General features: G+C 52.0%; 1 protein-coding gene and 1 pseudogene across 1 annotated transcript; one reads left to right on the top strand and one right to left on the bottom strand.

Moving 5' to 3' along the window:
- LOC144276083 (zinc finger protein RFP-like) overlaps positions 1 to 21,489 on the top strand; it is a 349,317-nt pseudogene that overhangs the window by 135,258 nt on the left and 192,570 nt on the right.
- On the bottom strand, positions 9,255 to 16,493 carry LOC144276238 (C-type lectin domain family 2 member D-like). The gene is made up of 4 exons (XM_077836210.1): positions 16,344 to 16,493; positions 12,059 to 12,193; positions 11,024 to 11,127; positions 9,255 to 9,381 (listed from the first exon to the last, which is right to left on the bottom strand). The coding sequence occupies exons 1-4, from the start codon at positions 16,491 to 16,493 to the stop codon at positions 9,255 to 9,257; spliced, it is 516 nt and encodes a 171-aa protein (XP_077692336.1).

Here is a 21,489-nt window from a genome sequence, read left to right on the forward strand (position 1 = left end):
GCTCAGCCAGCAGCTGGGGATTTGCAAATAAATAAATAAAAATAAAAAAACTGGACAAAAAAGCCCCCAAACATTTTCTGTAAAATCGACATGGGCAGGACCACCAGTGCTGGACCTAGCGGGGCTGCCGCCCCCCCCCCCCGGCTTGAAGCGGTTTCCATCCTATCCAGGGTTTACAGTTTGGCTCAGTGGCTCTCTGCCCCCTCACTGTACAAATTGTTCCAGCGCCCCTGGGTGGGACAGGGCCTGAAGAAAGGGGCATGTGGAGGTGTTGGGAACACATGGGCCCTGCAGCTGCCCCCCCGCCATGCACCCCCCCCCCGCCCCAGCTCTACCTTCTCTAACCCCCAGACAACACACCTCCCCCTCCCCTTTTCTGCTTAGGACTCCAGCCCCACTGAACAGTCCAGAAGGGAGATGGAATCTCTTACCTGAAGTGCCATCCAAAAACCCAGAGGGGCGGGCTGGAAGGAAGAGCCCCAGAAACACCCCGACCCATGGCATGTCAGAGGCGCAAAAGGAACGGGCGAGATCGGCGGCAACTTCACCAAAAGCTAAGGCCAGCCTACCATCACCTGACTCTACGAAAGCCCAGTAAGCTGGTGGTGTAAACGGTGCATGGGCAGTTCCACCAGACGATCAACAGAGCCGGTTAGAGATTCATTTAACAACTCTGGAATCGCTTTGCAATGGGAGGAGAGTTTTCCGAGCCATGCTTTGCTTCCTGAGGCGGTCAAGATTTGAGCTTTACTAGAGGATTGTACAGGATTCAGGCACTCTCTAGTTCCTCCTTTGTCAGCCCCTTGCCCTAACACCCTGCCTGCCCTGGGTGCTCAGCTGAGCTCTCCCTCACTGCACGGTGCAAAACCAGAACTATCCCATTACTCTCCCCTGCTGTGTCTCTCTCCCTCTCTCCCCTCAGGCCAGGCTGCTGCTGCCCCAGGGGAGCTCACTGGGGTCGGGGGTGTCTCTGTGCTGGGTCCCCGGGGCTGTTGCAGACGCTTCCTCCTGCTGGGGCTGGAGCCCCTGTTCAAGCTCCCCTTGGAGAGAAGCGCGCTGTGTCTTTTTTACTTTTTTTAAACTATGCACTTGATTTGCTGCTTCCAAAATCTGTGCCATTGTCATACTTATGAAATCCTCCTTTTTCTGTAGCTTTCTCTTAATGTCGGGGGCTGCCCTGCTTGTAAATACTCCTTTAATAACTGCCTCAGTTTGTGGATGATTAGGATCTGCATTGGTATACTGTTGGATCGTGTTTCGAATGTGCTGCAAAAAAGCTCCAGGGCTTTCCTTTGGATCCTGCACTACCTTCTACGGTTTAGTTTAATGATTCTGTCTGACAGCTGCGTGACGGAGTCTATACAGTAGCAGCTCCTTAGAGGAGGTGAGGTGGGTCACAGCCTGATTGTCATTTGGGTCCCACCTAGGATTTTTTATAGGATCTTGATTTTCTGGGATCGGGACGTTGTTACGGTCTTGGTCATATCGCCTTTTCGCTTTTTTCCTTGCTTTAGCTATGACCTGTTCTTGTTTAACCTCAGTCAATAATGTTTGCAGGAGGACATTACAATCATCCCAGTCTGGCTTGTAGCTGCTAAGACATCCCTCAAAAACCGATACCAACTTGCTTGGGTTGATAGAAAATTCTCCAGCCTGTGCTTTGAAAGCGGCCAGATCCATAGGATTAAAAGGTGCATGAGTATAGACCTGCATGGTAAGAGCTTGTCCTTTCTATTGTATTAGGGGCGATTTTAGTCTTGGTAAGTAACGGGTATAATCCAGCAGATGGAGCCTGAACCTCACTATGAGCTTCACTAGGAATCTTACTTTGAGTCTCGCTCTGTGTGGGTGTAGGGGCCGAAGGAGACACCGGATCTGCCATTACATTTGGGGTGGGGATCCGGGGACTGACATTAATTGCTACAGGGCCAATCGGGGTTAAATTACAGCATTGTAAAATATCAGTACGAGACTATAAGGTTATAAACAAGTAAGCATACGAATGCTTATTCTACTTCGCCGTTCGCTGACAGAACAGGAGTAACTGGAGGATTGTATTATGATTTAGTGATCCTCCGGGAGGCCACTGTTCTTGGTCCTCTAATTGGTACTGAGACCAGTCAACCGTACAACATCGCTTCAATTTACCCTTAGCCATTGGATCTGATCCAAATATCTTCCAATTTACTAAAATACACTCTAGGGGCGTGCATTGTACCGTACCTCCAGTGCTCTGTTCCTGTCCCATACCTACAGAGTAACTCTGGGTGTCCCCAGGTTCCAACAGAGCATATAATCCGGATTTCAAAAGGTTCCTACCTTATCCAAAGGACCGGTTCCCCAACATCGCCCACAGCTGCTCCTCCCCTACATCCAAGGAACCGGTTCCTCACCGTCTCCCACAGCTGCTTCTCCACTATGTGAGTGCGTTGCACCGTCGTGCCCTCCGGGGTCGATCAAACTGCGTCTCCTCTGAGGCCCCCAAGGAACTCACCGGTGTGCGCTGGGCGTCGGTTGTCGCTGCAATCCTCGACCTCCAGAAGGGATCTGGGCAAGGCTAAATTGCATCCTCGTCACCCCACGTTGGGACTCCAAAAGCTGTTGCCAGCACCGAGTGCCAGAGGCGAACAACAGCTGGGGGGGTTCGTTACCCGGTGTGCGTCACTCAATAATCACAACAGGGTGGAGAAGCAGAAAAGTTTATTTGCAGCTGCAAACAAGGTACAGGGAGAATAGAATCTCAAATCCTGCACATCAGAGCAGGTCATTACACACACTTTTATATTCCTTAATGCTACTGCACTACACATCAGCCAATCAAAACTTTGCACAAATATTCTGCCTTTCTTATATGGGTTAGAACAATGTTTATTTCCTGCAACCTCTAACAAGCATTCCTAGCAACTTAAAGAACCAGCACAGCCTTGTAGCTCTCTCTCCTATTATCTTTAACTTGGCTTCAGCAAACTTTACACTATGGGACATTGTCTGCGGCTGCAACATTGTTTTAAGAGCAAAAGAGCTTACTCAAACCAGCCAGGCCTAAATTCTATTAAGGGGGGTTGAGAAGAAGCCCTTAGACCTTTTGCAGGGAGACCTCCTCGACCCTTATGGCCTTCCATCCCCTCAACTTAACTAGTGGCCATGCCCTGTGGTCTCCAACAGAGGTAAATGGAAAAGGGGATGTAACCAAAGGTAGATGGGGCCAGACTAACCTGAGCTCTTTCTTTGAGCTGAGAACTGGTTGTTTAGAGAAGGGAAATGCAGCAGATCTAATATACTTGGACTTCAGTAAAGCATTTGATACGGTATCACGTGGGAAATTCTTAGCTAAATTAGAGAAGACGGGGATCAGTACAAGAATTGTAAGGTGGGTAAGGAACAGAAAGGAAGCCCTGCTGGTGCTGCAAATGGGTTTGGCTGGTGTGGGCTTGCAACTGGCGTGTTACTAATGAACGGTGAAGCCTTGAGTTATGGAGCTCACTCGAAGTGAGTGCCAAGGAAACCCGCACACCGCCCCGCTGTGTATCCTGTATCTGCCACAGAAGGAGTGAAGAGAATCAAGAGAGCTGTCTGGCATGACCTAAGGCCAGAACCGCAGGGGGCTCTGGGGTGGGACTGAGGAGTATTGACAAAACTGGGCTAGCAGGGAGCTGCTGGTCGGGATTGAGGGGCATGAGATCTTTGTCTACAGTGAAACGGTTGTCCAATTTGGTTCCTAGTTTGATGTTTTTGCCTTCATCCCTCCACCTGCATGAGCAGCACAAACCTCTGTGCACTTGGCCTCTAACCCAGCCGCGGGGCTCTGTGCTTGTAGATTTCAACCATGCTTCGTACTTTGCTGTGAATATCACATTGCAGCTGCCAATGGGAGATGCTGCCAGGGATTTCTATGGAGCAGCAGATAGCCCAAAAGCCAGGGCTCCGACAGAGCCCCAGGACGACCCTGACAGCAGCGACATGGAGGAGATGGAGGTGGAGGAGATGGGAGAATGGAAGGGCAAGGAGATGGATGTGGATTAGAACATCTGGGATTTGAGAAGTGCTGGGTGTGCATATGGCACCATACGATGCACCCACATGAGAGGGGCTTCCTCACCTCTCACTGTTTACAGAGCTAGGCATCTCAGGGGTTCTCTTATATATATTTTATTATTCCTTTCTTCTTTGCGCTTACAAACTTTGAGCAGATTTAGGGATGAATGAATGTTCCGTTTCCAGTGGTGTCTTCATGCCAACAGCTCTGGGATTCGGACACGATACGGGAACAGTAGGGTAACATGCATCAAATCTCTTCAATCCAGACAGCGTGATCAGCATGGGCAGCAGGTATCATGGGGCTGTGGGCACTGAGGTTGCAGTGCCCCGGGGCTGGGGTCTTGCCCCCCGACCTCTGCTGTCCAGTGTTGGGGCTGTGGGCTGTGATAAGGGTGCTTTGGGCTCCTGCGGGGGAGAGGTAGGTAGAAGGGGAGGGAGGCGGGCAGAAGGGGAGTGGCGGGACCTCAGGCACAAGGGAAAGGGCCAGGGGCTAGGCTTCCTGGGTGGCCAACTCACTGGCAGCCCGTGCTGATCGGAGAGTAGACAAATGATCGTCGGGCTTTGTGCTGACCAGGTCTAAGTCAGAGCAGCCTTGGGGCTGCTCTAATGTACATTCCGCTCCACATAAGACCGGGTAAGCTGAGAATAGCTGTACTACAATACCTTCTGGCCATGGGAAGCAGGGCAGTTGAGGCCTTTCCACCAGCCAGGGAAGCCTCTATCTGCAGGTATCCTCTGAGGGTATTGACCCCATGACATTGCACTTCATAAGCTTTATAAAAATGTTTAAGTGTGAATACGATGTAACTGGAATATGCTTTATGCAAAAGGTCTCTATAAGTTTTGTAATGAGACCTTACAAATCTACTGAGTGTGTTCATCCTATTTGGATGAATGTGTCATTCTTGTATCTGAAATTAGGAATATGAGATAGCACTCTGAGGTCCTACTGTAGTTATGCAAAGTGTGGGCCATTAATGGTGGTTTAGAACCTTGATGGCTCCCATTAGCTAGGACAACTGACTGTAGATGGCTCTGTTCACCTGCAAGCCTTCACTGCATACGTGCGGGCCAGTCCTGAAAGAATGGAGGGGGGCTCACAGGACATGTGAACATGTCACATGATACTTGAATCCATCTTTAACCTGGTGCTTTTCCATTTAGAAGGAGGGGTGGAAACCCAGAGAGACCGTGAGAGGATTCCCGCCTTGTGCCAAAGATATCAAAGGGGGTGGAACAGAACAAAGGGGGCTGCCAGTCATAAGAAATCCCCGAATTACCACCTGAGCTGGAACAAGGCTGTACCAGGGGAAAGGATTGGGCCCAGACTGGAGGGAGTCCAGTCCGGGAAAGAAGCTTATTGGAACATCTCTCAGGGTGAGATTTATCTGTATTCCGTTTCTTAATGTATTAGGCTTAGACTTGCGTGTTTTGTTTTATTTTTCTTGGTAACTTATTTGTTCTGTCTGTTATTACTTGAAACCATTTAAATCCTACTTTTTATATTTAATGAAATCACTTTTGTTTATTAATTAACCCAGAGTAAGTGATTAATACCTGGGGGAGCAAACAGCTGGGCATCTCTCCCTATCAGTGTTATAGAGGGTGGACAATTTGAGTTTACCCTGTATAAACTTCATACAGAGTAAAACGGATTTATTTGGGGTTTGGATCCCATTGGGAGCTGGGTGCTGGAGACAGGTGACCTGCTGAGCAGTTTAGGGTTAAAGTCTGCAGCGTTGGGGGTGTGGCCCAGACCTGGGTCTGTGTTTGCAGCTGCCAAGCATGTCTGGCTCAACAAGGCAGGGTTCTGGAGTCCCAAGCTGGAAGGGAAAATGGGCTCAGAGGCAAATTCAGCACGTCAGGTGACAGGGCATTGCAGGTGTTCTCCTCACCCTGGTCGAATGCCTTCTGCGGGTTGTACTTGGGGGGTGCAGGGGTGGAATGAGCCGGGGATGTCTGCCCGTTTGAGTGATTCATAGCAGGCATATGAGGCACTTTTGGGGGAGCCTTGTCCAGGCCTGCCATGGGTCAGCTCTCTCAAACCACCACCCCTGGCAGCGCAAGCCTGACCTTCCAGCCCCCTGCAGGCCTCGCTCTCTGTGTACAGGTTAGCGATCGACACCCCCAAAGCCTCTGAGCGTCCCTCGGGAGTGCTCAGCCCGTTCCCCAGAGCACATGCAGAACTGTGACTCTAATCCCTCAGGCGCGGTCCACAGCAGCTTGTAAGATTCAATTCAGGCCAACCACTCTACTGAGAACCCAGCAATTAGATATACAGAAAACAGGAATGAGTTTATTTTCAAAGAACAGAGATGCAAGCGAGAGTGAATAAATACTGGTAACACCCATTGTTTCATGTTCTGTGAGTATATAAATCTCCCCATTGTATTTTCCACTGAATACATCCGATGAAGTGAGCTGTAGCTCACGAAAGCTCATGCTCAAATAAATTGGTTAGTCTCTAAGGTGCCACAAGTCCTCCTTTTCTTTTTGCAAATACTGGAAAGTAACGGTCACATAGAAAACAAAATCCTAACACTTTCTAAAGCCGGGGTTCTCACAAATTTTTGGCAGCTTCAGAATGAGGCTCTGACAATACTGAACTAACTGTAGGAAAAACAAATAAATAAATTACATGTGCATATTTACATAGGGATTTTTTGCAGACTCAATAATAAATATAAGGTACAGTTGTGTCTTATCTTTACTGGACCTAAACACAGAAGAAACCAGTGCTTTGCACAGTCTTGTCTTTTTTGTTGTTCTTTTGCTTTGTTGGTCAAAGGTGGACGGCTGTACAAGAATTCTGAATTAAATTTAAAAATGCTTTACATAATAGAAAGGATAATGACTAATAATGAAAGAATGTATCTGCCAATATGTCCAAAGTTTCTTTCACAGACAAAAAAACCCAATCAACGTAGCCCAGTAATAATAATGATAACAGTAACAACAAAATCTGAGCCGTTGCTGTTGTCTTTTCAGCTTGGTTTTTGTATCATTTAACAGCTTGCGCCTCTGAAGCTCACCGTAGTAATTTGGTTCAACTTCCCTTGCACAAGTGCTGTAGGGATGTTGCACGACATACATTTCAATTTGATGAATTTCTCTCTCACACTGCAACTTGTTCAGAAATGGAATCAGATGGCTTCGGAAACACAGGAAACTGCCTTTCCCCCTGGTGCTGAAGTGTTTCTTTTTCTTTCTATGTTTTGCTTTTCTTAGCAGAAGGTCCCAGAGGAGCCACCTGCTGTCACATTCAAGGTCATTTTCTGGCACTAGATTATCTGAAATACTTTCTGATACCCAGTCACATTTTAACTTTTTCACCTCCCTCCCCACCCCCATGAACAATCGCAACCTACCCAAACACCACGCAGTGTGATGGCCCATAGCCACTTACAGAGCTACAATAAAATGAGATGTAAACACAGTGGTTAGAGGTCTATAAAATCATGAGTGGTGCGGAGAAAGTGACTAAGGAAAAGCTATTTACTTGTTCCCATAACACAAGAATTAGGGGCCACCAAATGAAATTAATGGGCACCAGGTTTAAAACAAATAAAAGGCAGTTCTTCCTCACACAGCACACAGTCAACCTGTGGAACTCCTTGCCTGAGGAGGTTGTGAAGGCTAGGACTATAACAGGGTTTAAAAGAGAACTGGATAAATTCATGGAAGTTAAGTCCATGAATGGCTATTAGCTAGGATGGGTAAGGAATGGTGTCCCTAGCCTCTGTTTGTCAGAGGGTGGAGATGGATGGCGGGAGACAGATCACTTGATCATTGCCTGTTAGGTTCCCTCCCTCTGGGGCACCTGGCGTTGGCTGCTGTTGGCAGACAGGATACTGGGCTGGATGGACCTTTGCTCTGACCCAGTATGGCCGTTCTTATGTTCTTAGCCAAAGAATACACTTTGTGACTTGAAAGAAAACCACACCTATGTAGCTCAGCTCTGCCGGCATGGTACTATTTAAAAGGGAGCGCGCATTAGGATTTATGGCATTTAGAAGACACCTTTAATACTTAACATCTGAGCGATTGTTGGGGCACTTTGGAGGCTCTTGTGGCTGCAAAACAATCGGCTGCTGGCTGCATTTGAGAAATGCTGTTCTGGAGTCTAAACGAACAAGGCCTTCCCTTAGCCACATGCTGGGGAAATGAGGTAAGACTCCTTCTCATGAGATCACTCCCTCTCAGCTGCAGAGAAAAGCTTGACAACGTGACCCTGAGTTTAAAAGGTTCAAAAGCAGAAGGCGAATACGAAGTTTAAACGAGTTTAAACAAGACACACTTATTGCTTGAGGGCCCCACTGCCTGATTTTGAGATCTTGGCTCGTTCAAGTAGGTGTGAGTTGTGTAAGTTTCACTTCTAGGAGTCTCATTTCGAGCCCCTTTTGAGTGCAGTCTCTTTTCCCATCTGTCAAGGTTCCTTCCCCACTTTGAACTCCAGGGTACAAATGTGGGGACCTGCATGAAAACCTCCTAAGCTTACTTTACCAGCTTAGGTTAAAACTTCCCCAAGGTACAAACTATTTGACCCTTGGACTTCCACTGCCACCACCAAACGTTTAACCGGGTTTCTGGGAAAGTGTTGTTTGGAAACGTCTTTCCCCCCAAAATCCTCCCCAAAACCTTGCACCCCACTTCCTGAGGAAGGTTTGGTAAAAATCCTCACTAATTTGCATAGGTGACCACAGACCCAACCCCTTGGATCTTAGGGCAATGACAAAAGCATTCAGTTCTTGAAAAGAAACATTTTAATAGAAGAAACAGTAAAAAGAAAAGGATCACCTCTGTAAGATCAGGACGGTAAATACCTTACAGGGGAATTAGATTCAAAACACAGAGAACCCCTCTAGGCAAAACCTTAGGTTACAAAAAGACACACAGACAGGAATATTCATTCTATTCAGCACAACTTATTTTATCAGCCATTTAAAGAAATCATAAGCTAACGCATATCTAGCTAGATTACTTACTAAATTCTAAGACTCCATTCCTGTTCAGTCCCTGGCAAAAGCCTCACCCAGACAGACACAGACCCCTTTGATGTTCTCCCTCTTTCCAGCTTTTGAAAGTATCTTGTGTCCTCATTGGTCATTTTGGTCAGGTGCCAGCGAGGTTATCCTAGCTTCTTAACCCTTTACAGGTGAAAGGATTTTTCCTCTGGCCAGGAGGGATTTTAAAGGTGTGTACCCTTCCCTTTATATTTATGACACCATCACATACACCTCAGGTTTGCTACAGATCCACCGTCTTCCCATGTAGCACTGTGAGCTGCTGACCCCTTTCTCGTCGTTCAGATACGCGCAGTCACCTCCTCCTCTTAAGTGAAACCTGCAAAACACAGAAGCCAGGGAGCTGCAGTCAGGCAGAGGCCAGGCATTTCACACCAGTCCCAGCCAGGGGAGCCGTTCTCCACAATGCAGGCCTGAGTGCAGAGCAGCTACTCTCCCAGCCCCTCAGGAGCAGAGCTCAGGACAGCGGGGGCTTTGCAGAACAGCTGACTGTTCCTGACCCTCTATGCTGAGCAGCCCACAGGGGTGCTGGAGAATGGACAGTCCCCAGCAGGACAGAGAGAATTTGTTAGACTGATTGTCAAAAGGGACCGGCCCTCTAACAAGAGGGGCAGACCATCACCAGAACCAGACGACTAAGCAGGAAAAGCGGGGGAAAGGAGGGATCTCGCCTCCTTGAAACACATGGAGCAGAACCAAGATGACACTGAAAGAAGAAATTGCATTCAGGGGTTTCCTTTTTCGTTGATCTATAACTCTTGAGCTTTCCATTGGGGATGGGGGGAAAAGAGAGTGTTGAAGAAGTTCCTTTGTGAAAGCATGTGTTCCTTGTTTGTAACCCTCACATGACTCTCCCAGAGTTCATCTGGTGTGGAGGGTGGAGCTCTAGGGACAACATGCCTCTCGGGAGATTTGGGAGGGTTCAGCACTGGTTTTGGATCCTACAGCAGCTGATCTGCAGGGTCCCACTTCCTAAGGAGCATACCAGACAGGGAGTCTGTACCCCAGGAGAGTGCCACAGGGGCCCGAACTCAGGACAGTGTCTGGTAGCTCTTCAGACCCAGTGAGGCTGGAAGCAGGTGGGATCCAAAGGTTGGGTCCAATACAGCAGAATGGGGACTGTCCATTGGGGAGCCCTGACCCAGCGCCAAAAGAGCCTGATTTTTCAAAGTACTGAAGTAACCCAGACCAGAGAAGTGGGGGGGTCTCCATCCCCCTCTAATGGCTGGCCTGCAAAAGAGCTTTATCAAGGGGGCGGGGGGTTTCAGTTAAAGAAGTGGATTCTTTCGCTCCTATGGCAGAGGCTCATGCTTCTAGTCCTGAAGTCCCAGGGTTCAAGCAGCGCTGGTTTTGTGATCACACTTGGAGCCCACTGAAACCCATCGCGGGGTGTTGGCTGGACAGCCATCACTACTGTACCCCGTTCCCGTGGGAGCCCCAGGTGTCCAGCACCTGTGAACCGCAGGCTCCTTTAACATCCGTGCCTTGTTGCGGATTCAGAGGCCTCACCAGCCAAGTCACTCAAACCTGCCAGCTGCAATCCCCAGCGGGACCTGCACCTGCAATGCAGTGCTCGGCATGCTGCCCTCTCTATCAGCCACTGTTAACCTGAGCTCCCTGCTGCCTCCTTTCCCCAGGGGGGCTCAAACAACCCAGGGACCTTGCTGAAGAGGGCTGGGGGAGAACAGCGAGTGTCCCAGCTGAAATCCCAGCGCGCTGCGAGGGCATCTCTGGCTATGGCGGGCTCTGTCTCCGGCCCAGCACCGTGCTGCGGGGAGGAGCCAAGATTTCAGGGACATGCCGGCTCCCATTGGTCTCCGATACACGCAGGACGCGAACGGACCAGGGTCGTGTCTGGTTGTTTCACTAGCACTGAATGGTGGATCTACCTGAACTCAAACAGCTCAGACACCAGAATCCCAAGCCCAGGGAATTAGTACAGAGGGGTGAGAGAGACTCACAGGTGGTTGAATTTGGTGCTGTTGGTCCATTTCCAGGGCTGACCCTGTTCCCTCCAGAGGCCGATCCAGTGGTCATAGATACCCTTATGGCGCAGCAGGAACACCTTCAAGAACGCCGAGGGACAGCAGGTATCAGCCCCAGCTCCGGTGCTTCCCCACCCCCACCCCTCCAGGGCTCTGTGCTGCAGAGAATCCAAGCTGCATATTCATAGAGTATCAGGGTTGGAAGGGACCTCAGGAGATCTTCTAGTCCCACCCCCATCCCCAATTAAATCATCCAACAGATTTTTGCCCCATATCCCTAAATGGCCCCCTCAAGAATTGAACTCACAACCCTGGGTTTAGCAGGCCAATGCTCAAACCACTGAGCTATCCCTCCCCCCATATTGAAGAGTGCTCAGTTTATTTTTTTTTTTTTGGGGGGGGGTGTTCCTCTGCCTTTTGCAAAGTACAAGATCACCCAGGCAGTATTAACCCTCCCCCTGCACAGAGCAGCCCCACCCCTGTGCTCCCAGTCACCCACACCCCAAGTCCCCTGGGCTGGGGGCAGCTGCTGGGTCTGAGCTCTCTGCAGAGACCTCTCTTCTCACAGATCAGCCCCCGCTCACCACAGCAAGGCAGGAGGAGGGAGCGAGTCAAGCTGAAGTCAGTCTGAGAGGATCCCCTCCTCCCCCGCCTCCTCGGCTGGCTGCTCCTTTCCCATCCCCACAACAGGAGCACTGGCTGGGTTCTCAGTCCCACTCCAGCAGCCAGCAGGCCAGGAGATGCCTGAGCCAGCCCTGCCCTAGACAGAAGCTGTCTCCCTATTTGGGGAGGGGGGCAGCTGAGAATGGGCAATCCCTGTGATCACACACAGACAGTAGGGCCCTGGGCCCAGCCACGGCTGTTGTTCAGCAGCTGGAAGTTCATTCACTCTGGCCTCCCAGCACGGGAGGGCTCAGAGCTGCTCCTCACCCCACGGGGCAGAGCCCAGGTCCTACTGCAGCAGCCGCCGCTGAGCCAAGATCAGTGTATGGCAATTCGAGAGTCTCTCACCATTTCCTGCTCACTGTCGATGCCAGCCAGGGAGGCACCCGGTGCACAGCAGCGGCTCCGGCTGTCGATCCAGCTCCCTTCCGTCTCTGAGAAATAGTAGCATTTCCCTCGGTATCCCATCCAGCCGTCCGGGCACTAGGGGCCAGCAGGGGGCACAGATCAGCTGATGAAAGCTGAGATGTCAGTACTGAGAATGAGACAGTCACATGGAGGGTAAGAGTTACACCTAGAATTGGGCATTTGACTGGGTATAAAAATTGGTCAACTGACCAGTCAAATCTGTCAAAGAGTGGTCAGATATTTTAAAATACCAAATTTATCAGAATTGGTTACCTCCCGCTAGGAACAAAAAAGAGCAAGACGTCATTCTCTCCAGTAGGTTTAGCTTTCGATAGATACGGATCTACCTTATTTTTTTAAAAAAAAATGTACTTCACTGAGTTATTTTAGCTCAGAAAAAAAAGGCAAAACAATGAAACCAGGTTCCAGAAAACACAAGTGAGGCTCCAAGACGCAATCCGAAAGGCAGGCTGCCTCCTACCCCCAGGGCTCTCGCTGGAGTATTTGACTGTGGCCAAACAGGCAGTCAGTTGACCGGCTTGCCAAGCCCATTGGGACCCCCAGCTGGGGCTGGACCATGGCAATCAGACGCAGGGGGACGGAGACGTTTGTCACTGTAAATTTGCCCGGCAAGAAGGATTCCAGGGACACTCCCAGCCTCCGAGGGACTGACACAGCTCAGAGCATTTCACCCCAGGCACAAGATCAACAGCTGGACGTTCAACCTCGCAATAAACAGCAGGTGAACAACTGAGAAGAACTTGGGAACTTTCACGCAGGGACATGAAAGCCACAAGGGGGCACCAGAAACCACAGCAACCGGAAGCGACCTGTTGCACTGTGGGCCAGGAACGATGGAACTTAATTCACCTCCTACCTGCAGACTTTTCTTTCCCCAAACACAGCAGCAAGAAAGGCACTTTCTGGAAGCCCTCACGGCAGTGTAACCCTTTCAGAGCCATGAAAGAGCAGCAGTGGAGTCACCCATAAGTGACATAAGTGACACCAAAGAGAATTTGAAAGACCTGTCTAGTTGAGAGGAGTTGGACTCAAACCCCTCCAGATGTTTTTGAGCACGTCACTTTTCTTTGCACCACAGTAACTCGGTAGCTGGTTTTCAAGCCTTCTCATGTGGCTGGCGCTCAGCGAGGAACAGACACTCTGAGTCGGGAAGAGTTAGGAAACGTGGCAGCGGTGATCAGAAAACGAGCATGTGTTCACCTCACGCACAAGGCATGTCTGACCCTGTAGATTTAACTGTCCAGTGCACGGTAGCCCACACCCCTGCCCTACTGAACTGAGCAGAGAAGTCAGTGACTAACAGTTGATGGCACAGGCTGTCTCCACCATCCATCTCCAGGTCAGAAGCCACATGTTCTGCAGAGCTCCCTGCACCTGCAGGTGTGTAACCAACCCTAAGCTCACAGATTCCCACCTTACACAGTGAGAGCCAATGCTGCCCATTGCAATAGCCTGCCATTACATCAGGGAGCTGGGATTCGGGGCCCATCTGTATCCGAGCAATCTGCACCAGTATAATCACAGTGACGCAGTGACATCAGGGCAAACACCTCCTGGAGATGCGCTGGAGCAGTGCGGCTCGCTCTGGTAACTTCCTGCAGCGAACTGCACCAAGGCAAGCTCCTTTGTGCACCAGTGCAGTGCATCTGCTTTAGCGGTTTGCACCAATTCAACTGCACGGATCTCATGACATCGGCACAGAGGATTCCTAATGCAGACAGACCTGGATTCAATCCCCTCTGCCAGCTGCTAAACCCTCCTGGGGCCCAGTGATCAGATCCCAGGGCAGTAGAGAAATCCCATCCCCGACAGCCTCCAGCACGCCCTGCCCCAGACGACGGGGGGATACAGCAGGGTTCATGTTCACCGCAAACAGACGCCCTCTGCACGAGCACACGCCGTCTGTGCAGCCGGGGGGAGTGAATGGTGCTACGGGAGCCTTCATGGCCACGCTCAGCGATTGGGGGGTTTCCAGACTGCGCTGGTGGAGGGGTCTAGACTGAGCTCTACGGCTCCTTTCAATAACACGGCAGCACCTGCCGCCCGGCCCCAGGCGTGACCTGAAGATCCAGGAAGGCCAGGCTGGTAACCTCAGAGCAACACAGGGAAGGCAAAGGGCTCAGGGATGCACTGCATCCTGTCCCACTGGACACCCTGGACAGGGACTGTTTCATGGCGCATGGCAAAGGCGACTTGGGCCCAAAGTGCTCAGAGATAGGCTGGGGGGGCTAATGTCAGTCAGATCGTCCCCACACAGAGAGTGCCCAGGTGCAGGGGTCTGGGAGGGAGCAGGAGGAGGGTCGGTGAGGAACATCCCCCAGGAATCCTCTGTCCCAGGGGCAGAAGCCAGACAGGCCGGGAGGAGAGAGGGACCGTGGTAGGTCACGGGGGAATGGGATGCACGGAGATCGTAGATGGAGGGGAAGGGAGCGGGGCGGAAGCTGGGAACTCAGCTGCCAGAGCAATGATGGCAGCGATCAAAGGAGATGATACAACTATCACTGCAACCACAACTCCACAGGTTGGGCTTTTCTGGCAGTTACAAGGAGGGTCTGAAACAGACAGACCCGTCAGGCAGGGCTGGGAGGACACGTCTCACTGACAGCAGCGGGGCTGGAGCTGCCCTGGAACATGCACCGTTCTGTCGATTGCTCCTTCCCTCAGACACTCTGGGAGGGGAGCCCAGAGGGTCAGGCAGACCCCCCCACCAAGGGCAGATGGAGGGTCCATGTCTCCCTAGAGCTACCCTGGGGCTGTTACCAAGATCCGGCTCTGGCTGGGTAGCAGGGCCTCAGAGCAGCAGCCGGGCCATGGTAAGACGCAGCTGTGGGGAACTACAGACCCTCCCCCTGCTCTGGGCAGGGAGCCTGGGGGGAGGGATACGGACCTGGGGCTGCTCTCAGCCCCCCACCCCTGGCAAGTGGAGGGTCATCCACGGCTCCCTGCAACTGCCTGGACTCAGCACCCAGCCAGAGGTGGGGTGGGGGGACGTCAGGGGGAAGAGGAGGAGGAGGGGCGGGGCCAGTGACAAAAAGTGGGAGGGCCACGCCCCCTTCCAGCACCCCAGGCAGTCTCAGTGTCTCTCTCCAGCCTGCCCCCAGGCAGAGATGCCCCATTACCTGGGTTCTCTCCAGTCTACCGGTGTCCATTGCCATTAACACACAACTCCTACAGCGGCTCTTCGCTCTCAGCAACCCAGCTGCTGGCCCCATTGTCTCTCTCAGCGACACTCAGGCCACAGACGCTGCAGCAGGTGCTGGGCTGGGGTCGGCTCCTCTCAGTCTGAGTGGGTCCGATTTGGCAGCAGCAAAGCCGGGGCAGAGGTCCTGGCCCTGGCTCCCCGTCCCTGCTCCAGACTCTCCAGCTGATCTGCACCCGAGACAAACCAAGCAGGACAGGTCAGCGGTGGGGGAGGCCATTTGTGGTTTCTTGTTCCCTGCCCAGCAGCCCAACCCCCTGCCAAAGGCGGTGCCATGATTATTAAAACCCCTTAACTCCTATCGGCCCCTCCGCCCCCAGGGCCTCAGAGACCTGATGTCCTACGGGCCCCTCCCACCCGTGACAGGCACCCAGCTGGGGGGTGGGGGAGAAGACCCTCCTCACACACACAATCCTCCTAGAAGTAAGTGTGAGTCAGATATCAGAAGGGGAGGGGCTGAGGCTCGAAACAGCCTTGTCCCTGGCCCAGCCCCCTCCTTGGAGGGCGGGACTTGAACCAGTGTCCAGCGCTCCTCTGCCCAGCCCCTCCTTTCCCTTCCGGGGGGGGCTCTTCCGAACCCAACCCCGCTCTTCGGCTCGGGGCCTGCCCCCCGAATCACCCCCCTTTGGCCCAGAGTCCCAGCCCTTCGGCCAAGGACAGGCCCCCGCCGCTGCGCTGCCCTCCCCATGTGGTCCCCAGGCACCGCCCAAGCCCCGCCCCACCTTTGGAGCCCCGCCCCCCATGTGGTCCCCATGCGGGCTCCGGTCCCTCCCCCTTCCCATTTGGTCCCTGAGCCCGAGCCCCGCCCCCCATTCGGGCCCGAGCCCCGGCCCCTCCCCCTCCCCATTCGGGCCCGCGGTCCCCCCTCGCCCCAGTCCGGCGGTGGCTGGAACCGGCCCGCAATCCCCGCTGCACAGCGAGCGAGCCAGCCACCGCCGAGCAGCCAGCAGCACCCACCCACCCACCCGCGGCCCGGGCAGGGACCCCTGGGACCCAGAGTCTCACCCGCAGGAAGAGCACCCGGCGCCGCAGCCCGGGGAGGAGCTGAGGTCCCAGCAGCCAGGCGGGCTCGCAGCAGATCCCGCCGGGTGAGTTCGCAGTCGCAGAGCGACCGAAGAGCGACCGGCTTCCCTGTGACCCCCGCACCAGCTTCATTCCCACGTGGGTCTGAACAGCGGAAACGTCCCTGCCCCGGGGTCACCGCAACAGCGGCCGATCCCCACCCTCAGCCCCGCCTCCATTTAACCCCTGGACTCCCGGCCACTCCGCTCCCCACAAACCTTCCCCCTCTCTCCCGGGCTGGCCGGGTGCCCGAGCGGCGTCCCGCCCGGCCCAGGGCAAAGCGCCGATCGGGGCTCAGTCCTTGCCCTCCCTGGCCTGCCCGCCCTGCCCGCCCTCCTCCTGAAACCTTGTCCTCCCTCTGCCCTCCCCTGCTCCCCCCAGCCCCGACCCCTCTGATCGCTGCTTCCCCCTCCTGCCAGCTCCCCGGGGCCCTTCCATAGGCTCTGTCCTTGGTCCCCTGGGGCTGACCAAATAGTTTATAAACACATGGGGCGGGGAGGGTCCTTACTGGTTTGTTACGGTGTAACAGTGTGTGACAAGGAGGGGGGAGGTCTTGAGAAAAAAAAACAAACAAACCAGTAAATGTGACATGGTTTATGGCCAGCCTCCCTCTTCTGTTCTCTTCTCCCTCTGCCCCTCCTCTCTGGGTTGTCTCCTCTGTAAACACAAATTCAACTCCCCTCTCCATGCTGACAACTCACCCATTTGCCTCTCTGCACCAGCCCCATCTCCTGCTGGCCAAATGAACACCTCAGCCTGTCTCTGGGACATCTCCTTGTGCCTACCTAGCTGTCAGCTCAAGCCCAACATGGCTAGAGCAGAGCTCTCTGTCTCTCCCCTCCTGTCCAAGCCCTCTCTATTGCCTCCTTTCTCCATCACTGTGGACAACGCCAGCATCCTGCCTGTCACTCAGGCCCATAACCTGTCATCTTCCACTACACCTCTCTCTAGGTCAGGGGTGGGCAAACTTTTTGGCCCAAGGGCCACATCGGGGTTGCAAAACGGCATGGAGGGCCGGGTAGGGAAGGCTGTGACTCCCCAAGTAGCCTGGCCCCCACCCCCTATCCACCTCCTCCCACTTCCCGCCCCCTGACTGACCCCCATCCCTAACCGCCCCCTCTGGGACCCCATCCCCTAACCAACCCCTGTCCCTGAGTGCCCCAACCCCTGTCCACACCCCTGCTCCCTGACAGCCCCCCCCCGGATTCCCACACCTATCCAACCCCCCCGTTCCCCATCCCCTGACTGCCCCCCCGAACCTCCACCCCATCCAACTGCCCCCTGTCCCCTGACTGCCCCTTATCCAACCCCCCCCCACCCGCTTACCACGCTGCTCAGAGCAGCAGGAGCTCGCAGCCCCACCGCCCGGTAGCAGCAGCGGGCCAGAGCACCAGCGGCACAGTGAGGTGAGGCCGCAGGGGCGAGGGGACAGCAGGGGAGGGACCGGGGGCTAGTCTCCCCTGCTGGGAACTCAGGGGCCGGGCAGGACAGTCCCGCAGGCTGGATGTGGCCCGCGGGCCGTACTTTGCCCACCTCTGCTCTAGGTCCTCACATCCAGGGCTGTGCTTAAGTCTTGTGGTGTTTTTCTGCATAACATCTCTAAGATACAGCCTTTCCTCTCCATCCACACAGCTAAAATTCCCATCCAGGCTTTGATCACATCACATCTCAGTTACCGCCACATGCTTCTCTTTTCCCTCTTCCCCAGCTCATATCCATTCAGAATATTGCAGCAAGCTGCAAAGATCATTCTCTGAGCCCACTGCTTTCACCATGGCACCCCTCTTTGCATCCCTCCACTGGCTCCCCCTTCTCTATTGCATCAAACAGAAGCTGCTTGTCTTCTCTTTCAAGGCCCTTCACATACTGTCCTCTCCCAACCGGACATCTCTCATTCACTGTACCAAGGTGTTGACTCCCACCTCCAATCGGTCCATGCTGCCAGCAAAACCCACTTGTTAAATTTTCAGACAACCACCTTCATGCTTTCTGCCACATGCCCTTCATGCTCGGGAGGAGAGCCCCTTAAACATTTGCAAACCTACCTCATTATCCATCTCCAATTCCCAAATCAAAGCTCTTCTTTGCCCTGGTGTCTCCCAAAAATTCAACAGCCTGTCTCCTGGGGCGCTCAGACCACTGCCTATCATACCGACCGATACACTCTCATTATTTCCTTGCACTCCCCTGTCTGTCTGTCTCCATCTGTCTCTTGTCTTATACTTAGATTGTCAACTCTTTGGGGCAGGGACTGTCTTTTGTACTGTTTTGTACAGCACCTAGCACAATCGGGTCCTGATCCATGACTGGGGCTCCTATGTGCTACAGTAATACAAATAACACAGGCTAGAGAATGTCACTATTATGGCTTCAGTGCCCTCCCACCCCCCCACCAAAAAGCAGCAAAACAAAACAAAAAAAATCAACCTCCCAGCTCAAAACGTATGTGTTTACACTCAGCTGGCGAACTCAATGTAAAGTACTAGTAGAGGTGAGGGAGAGGTGTCTTTTACCTTGATATAGCTAGTCCAGGAATGCTATACGCTCAGCCTGGTATTTACCTGGACAAGTGACACAGAGGTTAAAGCCACCTGTGCCTTGTCTCCACTCGGATTTTACATCAAGTTAGCTATCTCCGTGTAAATACACTTTTGCAGTGAAGACAATGCCTGGGAGACTCCTACCTCAAGCCCTGAACTTCTGGTTGAGCTAGAAATTATTTGCAACATTTAAGAGCCCACTGATTGAAAGAGGTTAAACACACACAACATTTCTCCATTTTATCTTTGTGCAACTGACAGCACTCTGTGTAGTCAGTTTCACTGCTTCCCCCAGAGAAGCATTAATCAAATCTTTGGAAGCTGTGCACTGCTTCAGGACAATACAATCAGTCATGTCTCTCTCCCCCCACACCCTCCACATGTGTATTCGTCAAGACCTAATCATCTTTATTTATACCTCCTCTGTACCCCTCTAACTAGTGCTTCATACACATCCCCAGGGGATGGGGAGGGCAAACGAGTGCAGCCCACGCTCAGAGAGACACTGACCTGGGAGCGATTTCTAGACACGGTTGAAAATCTTTTCCAAAGGAAGGATTGTCTGTAGAAAAGTGACTATTTTTGGAATGCAAGGGTTTTTCGTGAAAGATTGTCAAGACTAGGAATTTCCTGTTTTCACAATATTGTTCTGACACTTTTAAAATCAATCTTTTGTTCACTATATACTCTGTTCCATGCCTCTACCCCCTTTGACCCAAAACCTGAGTTTGTTTTGGGTTAAAGTGGGTGGAGGCATGGAAGCGTAGCAGCCGTGTTAGTCTGCATCTGCAAGACTAACACTGTTTCAGAGTAGCAGCCATGTTAGTCTGTATCCGCAAAAAGAAAAGGAGGACTTGTGACACCTTAGAGACTAACAAAGACATTTGAGTGTAAGCTTTCATGAGCTACAGCTCACTTCATCGGATGCATGCAATGGAAAATACAGTGTGGAGATTTTATATACATAAAGAACATGAAAGAATTGGTGTTACCATACAGACTGTAACAAGAGTGATCAGGAAAGGTGAGCTATTACCAGGAGGAGAGCAGAGGTGGGCAGGGGAGGGGGGGGGAGGGTGAAGAAAACCTTCTGTAGTGATAATCAAGGTGGGCCATTTCCAGCAGTTGACAAGAACAGTAGGGGGGGGAATAAACAAGGGGAAATAGTTTTACTTTGTGTAATGACACATCCACTCCCAGTCTTTATTCAAGCCTAAATTAATTGTATCCAGTTTGCAAATTAATTCCAATTCAGCAGTCTCTCGTTGGAGTCTGTTTTTGAAGTTTTTTGTTGGTGAAGAATTGCCCCTTTTAGGTCTGAGTTCGAGTGACCAGAGAGATTGAAGTGTTCTCCGACTGGTTTTTGAATGTTATAATACTTGACGTCTGATTTGTGTCCATTTATTCTTTTATGTAGAGACTGTCCAGTTTGGCCAATGTACATGGCAGAGGGGCATTGCTGGCACATGATGGCATATATCACATTGGTAGACGTGCAGGTGAACGAGCCTCTGATAGTGTGGCTGATGTGATTAGGCCCTATGATGATGTCCCCTGAATAGATATGTGGACACAGTTGGCAACGGGCTTTGTTGCAAGGATAGGATCCTGGATTAGTGGTTCTGTTGTGTGGTGTGCGGTTGCTGGTGAGTATTTGCTTCAGGTTGTGGGGCTGTCTGTACGCAAGGCCTGTCTCCAAAGATCTGTGAGAGTGATGGGGCGTCCTTCAGGATAGGTTGTAGATCCTTGATGATGCATTGGAGAGGTTTTAGTTGGGGGCTGAAGGTGATGGCTAGTGGCGTTCTGTTATTTTCTTTGTTGGGTCTGTCCTGTAGTAGGTAACTTCTGGGTACTCTTCTGGCTCTGTCAATCTGTTTCTTCACTTCAGCAGGTGTGTATTGTAGTTGTAAGAATGCTTGATAGAGATCTTGTAGATATTTGTCTCTGCCTGAGGGGTTGGAGCAAATGCGGTTGTATCGTAGAGTTTGGCTGTAGACAATGGATCGTGTGGTGTGTCCTGGTTGGAAGCTGGAGGCATGTAGGTAAGTATAGCGGTCAATAGGTTTCCAGTATAGGGTGGTGTTTATGTGACCATCGCTTATTAGCACCGTAGTGTCCAGGAAGTGGATCTCTTGTGTGGACTGGTCCAGGCTGAGGATGATGGTGGGACGCAAATTGTTGAAATCATGGTGGAATTCCTCAAGGGCTTCTTTTCCATGGGTCCAGATGATGAAGGTGTCATCAATGTAGCCCAAGTAGAGTAGGGGCATTAGGGGATGAGAGCTGAGGAAGCGTTATTCTAAGTCAGCCATAAAAATGCGGGCATACTGTGGGCCATGCAGGTACCCACAGCAATCTGGCCGACTTGAAGGTATACATTGTCCCCAAATGTGAAAGAGTTATGGGTGAGGACAAAGTCACAAAGTTCAGCCACCAGGTTAGCCGTGACATTATCGGGGATACTGTTCCTGACAGCTTGTAGTCCATCTTTGTGTGGAATGTTGGTGTAGAGGGCTTCTACATCCATAGTGGCCAGGATGGTGTTTTCA

This window comes from Eretmochelys imbricata, chromosome 16 (genome assembly GCF_965152235.1).
Source record: "Eretmochelys imbricata isolate rEreImb1 chromosome 16, rEreImb1.hap1, whole genome shotgun sequence".
NCBI lineage: Eukaryota > Metazoa > Chordata > Testudines > Cheloniidae > Eretmochelys > Eretmochelys imbricata.

Coding starts and splice junctions, on each gene's coding strand:
- LOC144276238 (XM_077836210.1), bottom strand. CDS start 16,493: ATGAAGCTGGTGCGGGGGTCACAGGGAAGCCGGTCGCTCTTCGGTCGC. Junction 11,128..12,058: donor TCGACAGTGAGCAGGAAATG/GTGAGAGACTCT, acceptor GCGTTCTTGAAG/GTGTTCCTGCTGCGCCATAA. Junction 9,382..11,023: donor AGCACCAAATTCAACCACCT/GTGAGTCTCTCT, acceptor TGTGTTTTGCAG/GTTTCACTTAAGAGGAGGAG.